We start from the raw sequence: 16,881 nt of genomic DNA, 5'->3' as shown, positions 1-16,881 counted from the left end.
GTGGGCCCAGGTCCTTCCAAATTTGGATGTGCCCCAGTATTGGCTTAGATTGCTGGCTGTCATGACTCATCCCAGATCAGGAAGGCACATGTGTAATTGTTAACTTTTTATTGGCAAGAGAAACACTTACAGCAGCTTCCATGGTGCTCCACATGCACACACACTTCTAACCCCTAGACACCTGTCCACAGGTCTGGGCCCAATGGAGCAGTTGCAACAACAGTGGGGGACTCTTCCCTCTGCCTGCTTATATACCCTCCTCTGACAGGTTGCATGCCTGCAACCTGAGACTCCTCCTGCATGGAAGTCTTCGCTGCTCTTCCTTTTCAAGTCTCTCCTGGTTCTAGGAGGCAGTGGTGCAAGGGAAGGTGGGGAATCTACTGACCCATCCATCACCTGACCCATCCCTTCTTCCTCCACCACATTCTGCACACCTTCCCCTGCCTCAGACTGTCCCGACTCTCCCTCCTACCCCAGCTCTTGCCTTGCAGGTGGTGTGACACCCCATAAATCATTGGTCCCCTCTCCTGGGTCACTCCCCTTGTCCCTTTCCTTTGCCACAGATTCTTCAGATCCCTGCCTGTCCTTGACACCAGTCAGCCCTCCTTTTTTTCCTGCCACTCTCTTCATTCTCCAAAATGTACTCTTTTTGGGAGGTGAATGGCATCAGTAAGGTGTTTGTCTATCTGTCCACCTAAGTTTGCCTCTCTCCCTGTCTCCTTCCTCTCTTTGTCAAAGAAAATGCTGCAACAGCAGTATTCCAGGTCTAAGAAGTCTTGGAAATCATTGTTCTTTAAAGCTCCTGAGCCCATGGAAATTTTTAAAATACTTCCTGGCAGTTACTGTGTGGCCAGTTGCTAATGCATCTTATTTTTGTGCATTTGGATTTTCATTTTACATACAACATTTTAGGTTTGTTCTTGCTGCATTTTATTTTATTATCTCTCCATTGCTCATATTTATGAACAGTGTTTAACTTTTAGTCTGTGTGATCTCCAGTTTCTATTGCTTTTTGGAGCATGGAGTGAAGATATAGTCCAGGAATTTTGATATTTCTCTTTTCTTGACATTCCTGTCTTATCCAGAATGTTGTGGTCTTCCATATAAAATAAAGTTTAATAAACTCTGGAGTACATCTTAGCCTTGCTCATCTTCACTCCAACCATCCAAAACAGAGTAATACTTCTGAGTCTCCCAGAAGGAATACTAAAACAGGAAAACTTTTTACCTTTGCAGACATTATTCAAGAGGAACTCTGTACCTGTGTGCATTGATATATTTTATGGTGATCTTTGTGACTGAAAGTAAATGATTTCAGTTACAATCTGTGCATGTAGATCTCACAGTAGTCTTAATAGATGCCAGAATCAGTTTATAGCTGCCCTCTTATTTCTGTAACATGTTAATTAATTCACACTGATCAAATAAATGTACACTGAGATTTGTTTCCTAATGAGGGTGCATTTAGAAGAAAGGTTTTGCATCCTTCTGATATCCTGTGGGTAATTATATTCTAATTATATGGTATGGGGGAGACTATAACTCAGTTCTGAAATTGTTCATTGGATCCAATTAATTGCATGCACATAATGAAAGTTCATGATGAGGTTGACGGGCAGTGAGTTTAAGGAAACCTTTAACTCAATTTAATCCTAGCTTTTGTATTACAATAGAATTAGATTATAACAAGGTTAGAAGCAGAGTATTGGCATGAGGTGGTTGTATGCAAGAAGAAAAAATATCTCTGCCCTTACTATGACTTATTTTATATAATTCCGCATATGCAACATAAATGCATGCAGTTGCAGTCTTTCGATACATACTTTCTCAACTTTTTACCAATTTGTAACAGTACTATTTTCTGAATAGAATCAGTAACAGATTGCTAATACTTTCCTGCTCTGTATTATAAATGGTAGCTGTCCATTTAACAAACGACAAAGATGTGAACCTCTCTCTCTCTCCACCTGCAAATAATACTGTAATAATAGGACAACTGTTACTCCTGATTACTGGAGATTTGAGCAGTACACCATCCATTGTTTTTTGTTTATTTACTATCAATTAAATATTTTAAAAGTTAGGGGTTGTTGTTTTTTTGTTTTTGTAAGCCCACAATTTAGGATTGCACCTAAAGCAAAAATCTCATATAGTCAGAGCACATGGGGTGCAATAGCAGGTGGGATTGCAAAACTCATTTTCCCCAGAGGCCTACCTCCTTTCCAAATTTGCCAAGCACATAAAGCTGAATATGTACAAGTTAAATGTAAGTTGTGAGCTTACTAGATAGACAGATAGATGGATAGATAGAGCATTTAAAACACACACCATTTGCTGTGAAACATTGTCTCTGCGCTGAAAAGAGTTCACTTTGAGCACTCAACCTCTATCTAAGCAGATTAAATATACAGTTGTAGTGTTGCACAACACACAATGAATGCAAGATTGAAACCACACAAAATCCCTTTCTCCTTCATCCCAAAAACTGCAAAAACTGAAGGATAAGAGTGTTCTTATCTACAGCAAGAACTATTTTTTGTTTCTTTTTCATGTCAGATTGAAATTAATAACTGCCCCCCAGAGGAAGATGCATTTTTCAATTAACTACCATTGTTCAAGCTCCTCTCAGCTCTGTGTTGGGAATGAAGAGGATGATAAATTGTAGCTGGCACTATTCACTCATCCTGAATTTTACCTAGGGTTGTCAACTCTGTAAGCATCAAGTGTCCTGGGCAAAAGGGAACCAACACTTTGACAGAGATTGTGATATAATGATCTGTGCTGCACATGTAGCTGGTATGCTGTCAGGGCACTGACTCGATGGTAGAAGCGTAAACTGCTATGAGGCACTGAGGTGAGGGCTGATTCATAAGTCACTGAAGAGATGTGGGAACTTGTGTTCCCTGTGGTTTGGTCATACAAACTTCTGTGAGTACCATGGGCATGGCTCCTTGCTGGTCCTGAGTCTCCTAGTAGCTCTTTCCATCTTAAGCAGGTATGATAGCACCTCATAAATAACTTCCATGATCATTCGTGTTGGAGGATGGTGACCTTAACAAATGCAGTTTGATAGAAGTGGATATGCAGGTTCACAAATCATCATGTTTGCTAACTCTTACTCTTAGGTTCTCCAGAACTTTCACATTACACAACAATGCAGTGAATCGAAGAGTTCTAATAATTATGTATAGCAGTCAGTGATGTAGCTAAGGCTATGTTTTGGGGCCAAAGTCCAGGGCCCCCAATGACTACCCTGAAGCCAGATATGATGAGGCAAGCAGGTTCAGTGTCAGCAGCCATGTGGGTGTCAAAATCTCCCTGGTCTGTCTGGATATCAGCCAGAGGAGGTTACTGGTAAGCAAGCTCCGAGGACAGTGAGAGGGGCCAGCCTCTATGGAGGGGGCTTGCAAATCGACAGTGGGCATACTGGGTTCTACTGGGGCCTAGAGTCTAAAATTTCCTAGATGTACCTCTGATGACAGGACACTATTTGGAAAGAATAAAAGGGAAGCAAAGTGTTTTGGCCTGTGTTGTTAAAGGTTGAAAGAAGAATGGGAAGTTATAAGAGTCCATAAGGAACTGTAAAAATAGAGTCTGGTCACTTATTACGAATATGCTTTAGCTTATACTACCTGAGGATGTGGACAGATTGTTTGAAAGCCTGAAATAATATAGCAGCACCCTTGACCCTTGACCTTCTGTTCAATGAAAGGTGCAGGAGGGAATCTTTGTGATTGAATCTTGGAAGTGGCTAATCACTCTTGAGGCTTGGTATAATTGCTTTTATGGAAGCAGTGTTACTATCCCTTATGAAGAAATGCATTTTACACACAAGGTATTCAAACACAACTTGTTCAATGTTAAATTTAAAGTATTAGGGTAAACCAGGACCAATTCTGTCCATGTAAACCTTACTGAGCCCTATGATCACTCTGAGATCCCCTCTGGCTAGTCACTAGCAAGGATTCAGTTACTGGTAGCGATGCTTGAGGAATTCATTTGCAAGTTTCAGTATAGATTGACTTTTTTTACACATAATTTTTGTATGGATTATTATTATTATTATTATTATTATTATTATTATTATTATTATTTATTGAATTTATATACCACCCTATGCCTGGAGGTCTCAGGATTAATAAAAATAGATTAGTGCAGTGAGAGGATGGAAAGGACTTATACATGAAGCTATACAAAGCCAACACAGACTGGAAATAGACTGACCAAACCATCCTCAGTTGTCTGATATGAGAGGCAGGGCATTTTTAGTGGCGGCACCAACCTTACTACCTGGGGATATCTGCCAACCACCATCTCTTCCCATTTTCAAGTGAGCAGTGATAATATTTTTGTTCTAGAAGCCGTTTTATGATGAGTTTTTGCTTTATGCTGATCTCTTGGATTGTATGGTGATGTTTCTTATTGCTTTTAAGGTTTGGTTTTTGTTAATTATCTTTATCTTATTTGTGAGTTTTTTTATACAAACACGATACATCCACATTACTTTGCTGTGATGACTTGACTTGTAATGGAAAACTGCTTTACTAGCTCAACAAAATGGCCACACATTCAAATTTTCTTTGCAGGAATTGTCTTTAATTAATATTAATATTGTAGCTGAAACTGTTTTTCTCCAACAGACTCTACCTCCTTTAGGAGTTTCGCTTCCTGAGGTGCGTAATATAAAAGTGTTCACAGATGCAAATAAAAGTTGTTTGGTGTCTTGACTTCCTGCCTTAAAGTACATTTTGGGGCTGGCATAGTAGTTATGACAGACTGCATTTCTTGCAGCACTCCAAAAAGCAGAAGACCTGCACATTACATATTAAAATAAGACTCTTTTATCAAAGGATAGACTCCCTAGAGTGCTCCTAAATTACTCACAGTTGAGATTAGACTGGAACTGTTGAAGTTTTAAAGGTCGCCCAGGGTTGATAACAGGGATAAGCAAGCCAGTAAGGTCTGCTTTGTACAGTTTTGGCAAGGAATCCATTCTGTTCCACCGCAGCTCAAGTAAAGTGTGATATCTGTAATGAATTCTGCTATCTACTATCGGCATGGGCAGAAACGGGTCTCTGCCCATGCTTGGAGACAACAGAGTAGCAGTACTGACATTCTCTGAGCGTGATGGAGCCTTCACAGCAGACAAGGTGTGAACAAATGTGATCCTTTGACCCACTCTGGACTGTTCCATGTCTGTTCTGAGGTCTTTGGTATGTCTAGTGGGTGGTCTTTTTGGTACTCCAGAGGCTCTTCACAGACTAGGGTAGAGCTTGAGCAGCCACAATAATATCCTCCAACCATATTAGGCCTTGCCTTGTGAATATTGAGATATGGGTACAGCATGACATAGCAACTCACTTGGTTGTGCTATGCCTCATACGTTTCTGGAACTGGTTTAGGTCCTGGTGCATGAAGAATGCTCTGGATCCACTCAATGAATTCAATCCCAACCAAAAATCGTAGTTCCAATGTGGATTCTGGTTTGGGTGGAGCTCTGCTCTATCTCTAGGCAATTTCATAGAATCATAGAGCTGGAAGGGACTCTGAGGATCATCTCGTCCAACCCCCTGTGATGTAAGAATATGCAACTGTCCCATACAGGGATTGAACCTGCAACCTTGGTGTTATCAGCACAGCGCTCTAACCAACTGAGCTGTCCAGGCTGAGCTATTGATAGCTAATAGGTGCACGAAGATCCTGTTCTTCAGAACTTTGCCTTCAGCATATTATAGAGGACCTTTGTTCTCATTTCTGGGACTTTATGAGTTGTATCACAAATGTTCCTGTGGCTTTTAGAGAATTTGAAATGGTGACGTTTAGATAATATGGTGGAAAGAGTGGCAGAAACAGATTTTCCCTCATGTCTGTGTGAAGTGGATTTTTTTAGGCAGCAGACGTATACAGTCTTCCTGAACAAAATTCACTGGAAGTTTACACCATCAGCTAAACATCACTTTGGAAGAGCATCATCTGATTCTTCTGCCTTAACTATATGAACACAGCATTGTCCTGGCAGTAAGAGGGCTGAACAACCTCTGCTCCTTGAACATAAACAACATAAAATAGAGATCCGGTATAATGGTACAATAGAATCTTTGTGTTGTAATGTCAGTGTGCAAACTGGAACAGACCTGGAGCAACTCAGTGTATGTTTTTCTAGTTCCCACAAGGCCTTTCCTTGTCTGCATCAAAGTCCATTGTATGCCCATGGGTAGAAGATCAACAGTGATTGGACTTGTGAATGGAAGGATCCCGAGCAAAGAGAACTTGCACTGGTGCATTCTCTTAATCTGTAACACTATATAGAATAACAGGAATAGGATATTGCTACCTAATCAGCCTCTAAGGATGACAATCAGGAATCCAGTTTCCTGTTGCAATACTTTTTGGAATTTTTTTCTAGTCTAGAAGTTCATGGAGAAAACAGAATACCTTCACGTTGCGAGCCGTCAAAATGTGCATTAGTGTTTTATTGAGTAACTTTCACTCAGCATTGCCTGTGTCCATGAGACAAAATGATTACAGCCGCATCAATCATTTTGTATATCCTAATAAAATAGTCATAACTAGAACATATATGCTACCCAGAAAATAAATATCTGCATTTTGCAGTGTCATTTATTTTCAATAAGTGTCAGCTTCACCTCCATTTTTATACAAGAATATCGCACAATCGCCCTGAGATTTTACATAGCTGTTGTTTTTGAAGGACATGCCAAATGTAGTTTGATCTCCTTATTTTAAGGTTTTAATATTTCAGTCCTGTAGTACTACTAAAGAATTCTAACTGCAAAAGAGAAACAAAAACCCTTTACTTGGGCAATGTTTACATCATCCCTTCTATAGAGATTCTTGCCATTTCAGGCAAGTAAGATGAAAAGAATCTACAGGTAGGAATAAACAGATAAGGATTTAGCCAGCCAGCAATTATGCAAGTTATATGGAAAAGTGAAACAATGATCTAGGAGTTCAATGAGGAGGAATAAACACTGTATTTTGTATTTGAAAACTGATTTGAAAATGTCACCTTTTATAAAATAGTTGACACCCATTGTAAAGTATAATAACCCTAGGAAAATTAGGAAGATATGCAGTGCTGGAGATGTGATAATGTTAAGGGTGACTTCCTCCCTGATGCCCATTGTAACCCCATTCTAAGCGTTTTTCTATGAAATTTTTGAATAGGAATGTGCTAGGTATTGCTTTACCTTTTGGATTCTGTAGTGATCTTGATTTGATTCTTGGGAGAGATAAGAGACAGATTTTATTTTAAAAATATACCCTCCCAAGACAGCTTACAAAAGTTAAGAAACAATAAAATTATATACAATAAAGAACATGAATACATATTTTACTTATATATTTCAGTGACCAAAAACTTAGTAGCTAAAAATTGGCTTCAGATCAAATCTACCTTAGGCTGCATTTATTGGGGAGGAAGCCTCATTGAACACAGTGGAGTTTACTTCCAAGTAAACATGCATAGGATTGTATTGCACATTAAATTAAGTTAGCTTGTTAAATCATAAACACTTAAGGTACCCACTGCATGAAAAAATAAAGTAAATATTTTGAATTATCAGTCAGAATGCTATACACATGTATGTAAAAAAGATCTGTCCTCTGTGTTACATTAAGAAGGAATATAATATTCTCCTGAGGTTTTAGATGCCTTTGATTTCTCTATTTGTCATTTGTTCTGTGCTTCATTTGTAGTTTCTGAACACTGGAATAAAGGGGCGGCAAAGCGCATAATTGCAGGTAGTGCTTCTTGTTAGCAGGCACACCTGATTTCCCTTTAACATAATAGGGGCGCAACTTAAAGTGAATTTATTCAGACTGAAGCGACCGCCATAGGTGAATAAAAAATGTCCCAGCCTACCATTTTAAAAGACAACATAGCAAGAGATGACATACCTTTTTTGGATGTTTATCTAGGCCTGCATGGATTCTGGGGGGCCTCAATATGATCTATATATTACTTTAAAAAAATTCAATTTTACCTCCAGCCTTGGTTCTTTTCTTTCTCACTGCAGCAGCAGCAGCAGAAAAATCTGTCAGTGTTCCTTACTTTGCAACATTAGTTCTTTTTCTATCTCTCCCTTCCCACCCCCCCCCCGTCCCCCTTTTAAAAGCTGTAAATTGATCACGACAATTACGAATATTATTTCTGGCAGTCTGCATTTTTTCTGTGTTTATATGTGTTTTGTTACTATGAAGCATAACACCTGCACAATTAATTTAGTTTAACTTAACAACGACAACAAGAAGCCAGTAGCATTACTGCCTACACCTGCATACTTTCCTCGTGAATGTGCCTGTAGGAATATTTCTAGCAGCACAAAGTAGAGGTGTTTAATTAGTAGAGCAGGGGTCGCCAACATGGTGCCCTCTAGATGTCGTTGGACTCTCAACTTCCATCATACCTGACCATACGTCAGGCTGGCTTTGACTTACTTGAGTTTGCATCCAGCAGTTTCTGAAGGACAGCATATTGGATTCCCCTGCTCTCCTCATTGAAGCAGTTAGCTATCCTCTTGAATTGTCACTTCTTCCTTTAGGATATATATATATATATATATATATATATATATATATATATATATGCAGGTTTTGGTGTCTTCGGGTGTCTTCCCGTGTAAGAGTTGGGGTGTCTAGGCGACGTTTCGACGAGGTCTCACTCGTCATCTTCAGGCTGGTGCTTTCGGCTTCTTGTTACTGGAACAGAGCAGGATCTCAGTGTTTGAGTTCCTATAAATACTGTTGAGGGGGTGTGGTGTATAGCCTCCAACGTTCTGGGCAGAGAGGAAGTTCCCAGGTTAGTGTGCCTTTTCTTCTTTTGTTCCTTAATTACTTGAGGGATATCTTGAGTGATTTCTTGAGTGATATTCTGAGTACCACTTAGGTGGGTCATTAAGTGTGGATTAGTTGCTAAAGCTTTCGTGTCTTGACCTCTTGAGCTTGTGAAGAGTTTTTCTGAGAAGATGGCTGTACTGCACTTAGTTGTGCTCTGGCTTGGCTTCGTGTATAGGGGCGAGCTGTGGTTTTGTGCCCTGTGCCAGCCAGATCTGTGTAGGGATTGCAGGGGGGTGCAGCATCCGGAGGTGCCACTATGGTTTGGCTACTGGATGGAGTCTGTAATTTATCTGTGGAGAGGGTCTGGGTTTGGGTCTGGTGTGGTTGATTGGTGATGGCGTTCTGTGTGCCTCTGGTTCTGGTGTCGGTTTTTGTGGGGAGGGCTAATTTCCAGATGTCTGGCAGGCGGGACGTGTCGTCACGCTTGTTCATGTTGTGAGGGTGTTTCTCTATCTCGATGGCTTCCATGATTATTCTCTTGTGGTGATGTTCCATGTTAAAGAGCAATTTGGAATCTGCAAAATTAATTTCGTGTCCTGTTTCTTTCATGTGTTGGAAAAGAGAGGAAGTTTTTTCTTCTTTTTTGACGGCATTCTTGTGTTCTGCGATACGTGCATTTATTCGTCTGTTTGTTTGTCCAATGTACGTGGCTGGGCAGACTTTGCAGGGTATTTCATAGACCCCTTGGTTTTCCAACTGGATTTTATCTTTGGGGTTTCTGAGGATATTGGCTATTTTTTGGTTGGTGCAAAAGGCTGTTTTGATATTGTGTTTATGGAGGATTTTGCTAATTTTATCTGTAGTGCCCTTGATATAAGGAAGGAGGGCCATGCCATTGTTTTCTTCTGTGTCTTGGTTTTTGGGGGGTGTTTCTTTTTGGATTAGCTTCGTAACCCTGTTTTGCTGGTATCCATTGGCGATTAACACATTTGAGAGATTCTGTAACTCAGTTGTCAAGTGGTCTTTGTCAGCCAGGCGTTTGGTTCTGGAGATGAGAGTCTTGGCTACGGAGTTTATTTGTGCAGGGTGGTGGTGTGATTGTGCATGTAAGTAGCGGTTGGTGTGTGTTTTTTTCCGGTAGATAGTGTGTCCTAGGGAGCCATCAGGTTTTTTGTAGATTAGGACGTCAAGGAAGGGAAGTTGGTTGTTGGCTTCTATTTCCATAGTGAATTGTATTTTGGGGTGTAGGCTGTTGAGATGTGTGAGGAAGCTATCTAGTTTTTCTTTCCCGTGTGGCCAAATTACAAAGGTGTCGTCAACATATCTGAGCCAAAGTTTGGGTTTGTGTTCTGACTTGTCTAAAGCATTGGTTTCAAAGTGTTCCATGTACAAATTTGCGATGACCGGTGAGAGGGGTGATCCCATAGGTGCTCCTTCTATCTGTTTGTATCTTTGTCCATTGTGGATGAAGTACGTGTTGGTTAGGCAGTGGTTGGTCAGGTCCAGGATGTATTCGGGGGGATTGTATTTGTTTTGAATGGCTGTCAAGGCTTCATTAATGGGCACTTGTGTGAAGAGAGATACAACATCGAAGCTCACAAGTAGGTCATCGGGATGTAGGTTTTGCTTCTTTATTGTTTCTATGAACTGGAAGGAGTTAGTAACGTGTGAAGCGATGGATTCTGCATAGGGCTGAAGTTGCTTAGCGAGAAATTTAGCGAGATTTTGTAGAGGTGAGCCTATGGAGCTGACTATTGGTCTGAGTGGTGTTCCTTCTTTGTGTATCTTGGGGAGACCGTAGAGTTTGGGGCATCTGGATGATTTTTCTCTGGGGATGATTCTTAGCTGGATTTCTTCACTGATAGGAGAGGCTTTTATTTTGGATTTGGTGGTTTTTTCCAGATAGGTGGTGGGATCTGTTTTTATAGGTTGGTAGGTAGGGTCTTGGAGTAGATTTGATAGTTTTGCTTGGTAGTCCGATGTGTTCATCACAACAGTGGCATTACCTTTGTCTGCTGGGAGAATGATTATGTTGTTGTCTTTCCTCAGGTTGGTGAGTGCTTTCTGTTCTTCTTTGTGTAAATTGCTTCTGGGTGGTTTGCTGGAGCAGAGGATGTTGGTGACTTCAAGTCTGATTTTATTGGCTTCATCTGGGTTGATTTTGGTTAGGCTAGCTTCGACTCCGCATATGATGTTTTCCGTGGGGATGCGTCTCGGGGCGACTGCAAAGTTGAAACCTTTGGAGAGTACTTTGGTTTCAGTTGAGGTGAGGATCCTGTCTGATATGTTATGTACTGTTTGTTTCATGGGTTGTTGTGGAGGGTGGCTGGGCTTCTGGCGTTTCTCTAGTTTGTGGAGTTTGTTGGTGTGTCTGTCTGTCTTATGTGAGGTCTCAGTTTCAGCTCTCCAGACGGCTAGTTGTTTGCATTTGTCCCAGAGTGCAGGGTGGATTTTGTTACAGAGTTTGAGGTGAAGAGTGAGCAGATCTTTGTTGGTTTGGTTTAGTAGGTATCTTTTCTTATGTATTTCGTTTCTGATTAGGGATAGTTCAGTTCATTTCAGGATCCTTTCGGTAGCTGGGGTTTTAGAGTGGAATTTAAGTTGGAAGCATGTGGGAATTAAGTTGTTGTCTCGGCAGTTGCGTAGGAACAAGAGATCACATAAGATGGTGGCTCTTCGGATTTCTAGTTTCTCGTAGGTTCTTGTCAGCTGGAAGGTTTCCTCCCCGTAGAGGTGAGATATTTGCTTTCGTAGATTTTCACGGGTACAGGAATGCAGGTTTTGGTGTCTTCGCAAATTTGTACATGGAACACTTTGAAACCAATGCTTTAGACAAGTCAGAACACAAACCCAAACTTTGGCTCAGATATGTTGACGACACCTTTGTAATTTGGCCACACGGGAAAGAAAAACTAGATAGCTTCCTCACACATCTCAACAGCCTACACCCCAAAATACAATTCACTATGGAAATAGAAGCCAACAACCAACTTCCCTTCCTTGACGTCCTAATCTACAAAAAACCTGATGGCTCCCTAGGACACACTATCTACCGGAAAAAAACACACACCAACCGCTACTTACATGCACAATCACACCACCACCCTGCACAAATAAACTCCGTAGCCAAGACTCTCATCTCCAGAACCAAACGCCTGGCTGACAAAGACCACTTGACAACTGAGTTACAGAATCTCTCAAATGTGTTAATCGCCAATGGATACCAGCAAAACAGGGTTACGAAGCTAATCCAAAAAGAAACACCCCCCAAAAACCAAGACACAGAAGAAAACAATGGCATGGCCCTCCTTCCTTATATCAAGGGCACTACAGATAAAATTAGCAAAATCCTCCATAAACACAATATCAAAACAGCCTTTTGCACCAACCAAAAAATAGCCAACATCCTCAGAAACCCCAAAGATAAAATCCAGTTGGAAAACCAAGGGGTCTATGAAATACCCTGCAAAGTCTGTCCAGCCACGTACATTGGACAAACAAACAGACGAATAAATGCACGTATCGCAGAACACAAGAATGCCGTCAAAAAAGAAGAAAAAACTTCCTCTCTTTTCCAACACATGAAAGAAACAGGACACGAAATTAATTTTGCAGATTCCAAATTGCTCTTTAACATGGAACATCACCACAAGAGAATAATCATGGAAGCCATCGAGATAGAGAAACACCCTCACAACATGAACAAGCGTGACGACACGTCCCGCCTGCCAGACATCTGGAAATTAGCCCTCCCCACAAAAACCGACACCAGAACCAGAGGCACACAGAACGCCATCACCAATCAACCACACCAGACCCAAACCCAGACCCTCTCCACAGATAAATTACAGACTCCATCCAGTAGCCAAACCATAGTGGCACCTCCGGATGCTGCACCCCCCTGCAATCCCTACACAGATCTGGCTGGCACAGGGCACAAAACCACAGCTCGCCCCTATACACGAAGCCAAGCCAGAGCACAACTAAGTGCAGTACAGCCATCTTCTCAGAAAAACTCTTCACAAGCTCAAGAGGTCAAGACACGAAAGCTTTAGCAACTAATCCACACTTAATGACCCACCTAAGTGGTACTCAGAATATCACTCAAGAAATCACTCAAGATATCCCTCAAGTAATTAAGGAACAAAAGAAGAAAAGGCACACTAACCTGGGAACTTCCTCTCTGCCCAGAACGTTGGAGGCTATACACCACACCCCCTCAACAGTATTTATAGGAACTCAAACACTGAGATCCTGCTCTGTTCCAGTAACAAGAAGCCGAAAGCACCAGCCTGAAGATGACGAGTGAGACCTCGTCGAAACGTCGCCTAGACACCCCAACTCTTACACGGGAAGACACCCGAAGACACCAAAACCTACATATATATATATATATATATATAGTGAAAGGAGGGATGAGGGTAGCGCTGTGGTCTAAACCACTGAGCTTCTTGGGCTTGATGATCGGAAGGTCGGCAGTTCAAATCCCCGCAACGGAGTGAGCTCCCGTTGCGCTGTCCCAGCTCCTGCCAACCTAGCAGTTTGAAAGCACGCCAGTGCAAGTAGATAAATAGGTATCGCTGTGGCGGGAAAGTAAACAGCATTTCCATGCACTCTGGCTTCTGTCACAGTGTCCCGTTGCACCAGAAGCGGTTTAGTCCTGCTGGCCACATAACCCAGAAAGCTGTCTGTGGACAAATGCTGGCTCCCTCAGCCTGAAAGCGAGGTGAACGCCACAACCCCATAGTCGCCTTTGACTGGACTTAACCGTCCCAGGGTCCTTCACCTTTACCTTTTATATAGTGAAAGAGGATCTGCAAGAGCTTTCAAGTCTAACTGGGACTGAGCAACTGGGATTGAGTGGCACAGAATATTGACTAGGTTATTTATTTATTTTCTGTTTGTCGAATTAATTCTCAAAGAACAGTAAGGGAAGTGACAGAAAAGGTGCTCTTGGTCTTGAGTTGCTTCGGCAGAGTTAATGCCCAGCATTCTTGTCTCCTGTTGTGTCTGCCAAATTCCTTCAGCCATTATAGGAATAGGACCTAGGCTTCAAATGTAATCCTTTGAAAACTCGGGGAAGTGAATTCTGGTTGTCCGATGTGCTACCAATCTGCCTGGACCACCATCTGTTCAAATGTTGCTGAAGACCAGGATGTACTGGTCACAAGGGGGTAGGAAAAACCAAGGGATATATTGGGTAGCTCTGTGGACTCTGCAGTATAGGAGACATTTTTTTAAAAAAGAAGTTTGCTAGGCTTATGCAACTGAGGAATGTAATTCCAGAGGTCCACACTTCCTTACTGTGGTTCCATGCTGGGTTCAGTAGTGCTCTCTGCCTTCCTGCCAGTTGTGTGGCTGTAAACACTGGAAGACTGTGAATATATTTCAGGAACAAGTCCTCAGTCTTGGCATTGTGGGCAGCGTATCTCCCTCTCTCCTATAGATATTAAGTGAATGTTATGTATTCCTAAAATAATGATTTCATTCACTTTTTCTGCTTGTTCAGTGTAGCTATAATTCCATGTCTTTTCCTGTGTAGTCCCTTTCTCCTAAGCCTCTTTATCCACACTTGCTGAGGAGGTGACATATTCTCACCTGGAAAAATGCTTCTTAAAAGCATATGTATGTGAGAAATAATAAATAAATAAATCACCACTTGGAGAATGTTTTCCTGCTTTTTGCATGCATTCAATCTTAACTTTGTATTATCCAGATAGTCCAAATTTGGTTTTAGGGCTGAAATCCTATACACACATAGCAAGGACTAAGTCCCATTGAGGTCAATGGCACTTACTTTTGAGTAGACATATATAGGATTGTGTTGTAGCTAACTCAGATTAGTGAGGTTGTAATGTAACAAACCCTTTTGAAAACTTCAGATTTTGGGTAAAGCAGATTGCAAAAACAATTGCGCTTTTTAGTAGTTTTTTTTTTTTTTTTTTAAGAGACTGGGGCCAAAACGCGATTGATTAATCTCCTTTTTCGATACGCTTAACCATACAGCTTAGATGACCTCATGATTATTACCAACTTCATACCATTGCATTAGCACTTATTGTTACAAAATACAATATCACCTATCTATTTATTATGTTTAGATACATAAATAGATGTATAAGAAGTTGGGCTTCATTTAATGATTTGATTGCAATCACTGAACCCATGATCACTGAAGCGGTATTTGAATGTATAGGGCTAGAATGAGAGTCTTCAATTTCCACCATAGTAAGATACTATAATGCACTAATCTGCTGCTTCCAACCTCCCTTTTAGGAACGCCAGGCAACTATGAAAAAAGAAAAGGATGGTTCCCAACAAACAAACAAACTAGGTGATCGGAACAAGATGCAGAGAGCAAATTCTGTCACTATAGATGGGCAAGGCCTTCAGGTGTGATTACTTCTGTTGTGTTTAAAATTGTGTACAGCTACTCTTCCAACGTTTTCCCATGTCGCAGTATGAGTTTGGCCCAATATGGGGCCCCAGCATAAAACTGTAGCATCCGGTTGCACATTTCAGATTATCCAGTTACAGGGCAAAACTTAGAACAGGGGTGGAGAGTCTGAGCAAATGCTCTTGTATAATGTTAAGATGGTAACAGGATGGTTGCCTCCTACATATATTTGCGCCAGTATCTCTACCTGCAACATGGTTTATGAAATCATACCATTGCCTCGTTTGCCTTCACACAGAACAAAATCGCCTCCAGGTGTCTCCATGTTATCTTCCGTTAGGAGTGAAGAAGGCACTAGACTGGTAACGTTGAAGAGAACATTTTCTGCAATAGAATATAAACGCACAGTGAAACTCTTGGCAGATTCTCCAGTTCCTTTCTAGGAATGCCATCTGCACAGGACTTTCAAGCCTGCTTTTCAAAACTGGTAGAACATTTTGCTTTTAAAAGCCCAGTAGGTGAGAAGGCAAATCATTCGCTGGCTGTCATTCACATCTGTATTAGCATATATCCTGATCAGTGATATTTCATTCCAGTTGTGTGATTGGGTTTCAAACATTTAACAAAAATTTGGCTGTTATATTTAGCACGAGTAAGTTCAATTGTATGGGTTATTCCCTATACACACAATAATTTGTAAAGACCTGCGCTCTGATTGGCTGAATCATATACAATACAAGGGTGACCTCTTTAAAAAAATAGCTGTACAAGAATTCCCTCTCCTACCTCAGACACCTCTCTTAAGATATACTAGAAGCCAGCAGGTTGCAATATGTTTGTATGAGATTAAAACGTATATCCGCATAGCTATTTATTATTATCTGAGATATCAGCAATGATTCCTTGTATAACTAGTAGATGGCTTAAAGCCAACATGTGGAAGCAAACAGAGAGCATCTCTGAGCAAAAAAGGGAAGCAGATTTAGCATTATACATAATCCTATAATGGCTTGTGTTTTAACACATGAAATATAACAGTATAACTAGATGTTCAGTTTAAAGTGGATTCTATGCTCCTGTGACAATGTACGGACTGGTGAATTCGAGTAGTTTCTTAAATGTGTTTCTAAGCTTATCCTGGCATCAGAGTAAGGAAAAGATAACATTTCCCAGATCTGCTGCAATTTTTTAAATAAAAAAATATGTATTACAGAAAGAAAAGTTTTAGAATATTCATTAATATTTTTATGCTGTTAAAAACATAGTCATATAAGACTATGCAGGCAACTCAGTGGCAGAGGAGATTGCTACTTAGGTACAACTATTATTAATCATAGTTAAGCACATTCATCTTATTTCTTTCTAGCTTAACCAGCATAATGATCAGGATTATTATTTCTAATTAGAGGAAGTAATATATCATGTATAACCTTAGGATGAGCCTCATTAATTAACCTGAATCCATAGAGACTTCTAAGAGGCAGTCCATCTTTGTCACAATGAGAACCATTGGTTTATCCTTCATTCACAGGAACAAACACCCCTGGAATTGGACTAAATAAGTAGAATTGATTAAAGCTCTAGATGAGCATTAAAGATATGACAGTTTTTGATAGCAGGCTGTAATGTTATGCTATCCATGCAGAAGCATATGGGACTCAATTCATAGGCCTCCTCCCCCCCCC

General features: G+C 40.8%; 1 protein-coding gene across 6 annotated transcripts in view; it reads left to right on the top strand.

The window, feature by feature from the left end:
* The window catches only part of DGKB (diacylglycerol kinase beta), a 255,173-nt gene that overhangs the window by 82,544 nt on the left and 155,748 nt on the right, over window positions 1-16,881 (top strand). For 5 of the 6 annotated variants that reach the window (XM_083468107.1, XM_083468109.1, XM_083468105.1 and 2 more), the window contains 2 exons: window positions 4,641-4,673; window positions 15,076-15,192. In XM_083468107.1, coding sequence (XP_083324233.1) covers window positions 4,641-4,673; window positions 15,076-15,192 — 150 coding nt within the window. The remainder of the gene's footprint in view (window positions 1-4,640; window positions 4,674-15,075; window positions 15,193-16,881) is intronic. The other variant, XM_083468110.1, reaches the window with a different exon arrangement.

Source organism: Podarcis liolepis (genome assembly GCF_965112155.1).
Source record: "Podarcis liolepis genome assembly, chromosome: 12".
Lineage (NCBI taxonomy): Eukaryota > Metazoa > Chordata > Lepidosauria > Squamata > Lacertidae > Podarcis > Podarcis liolepis.
Note: the sequence above shows the minus strand (reverse complement) of the source record. Positions and strands in the feature narration are given on the sequence as shown.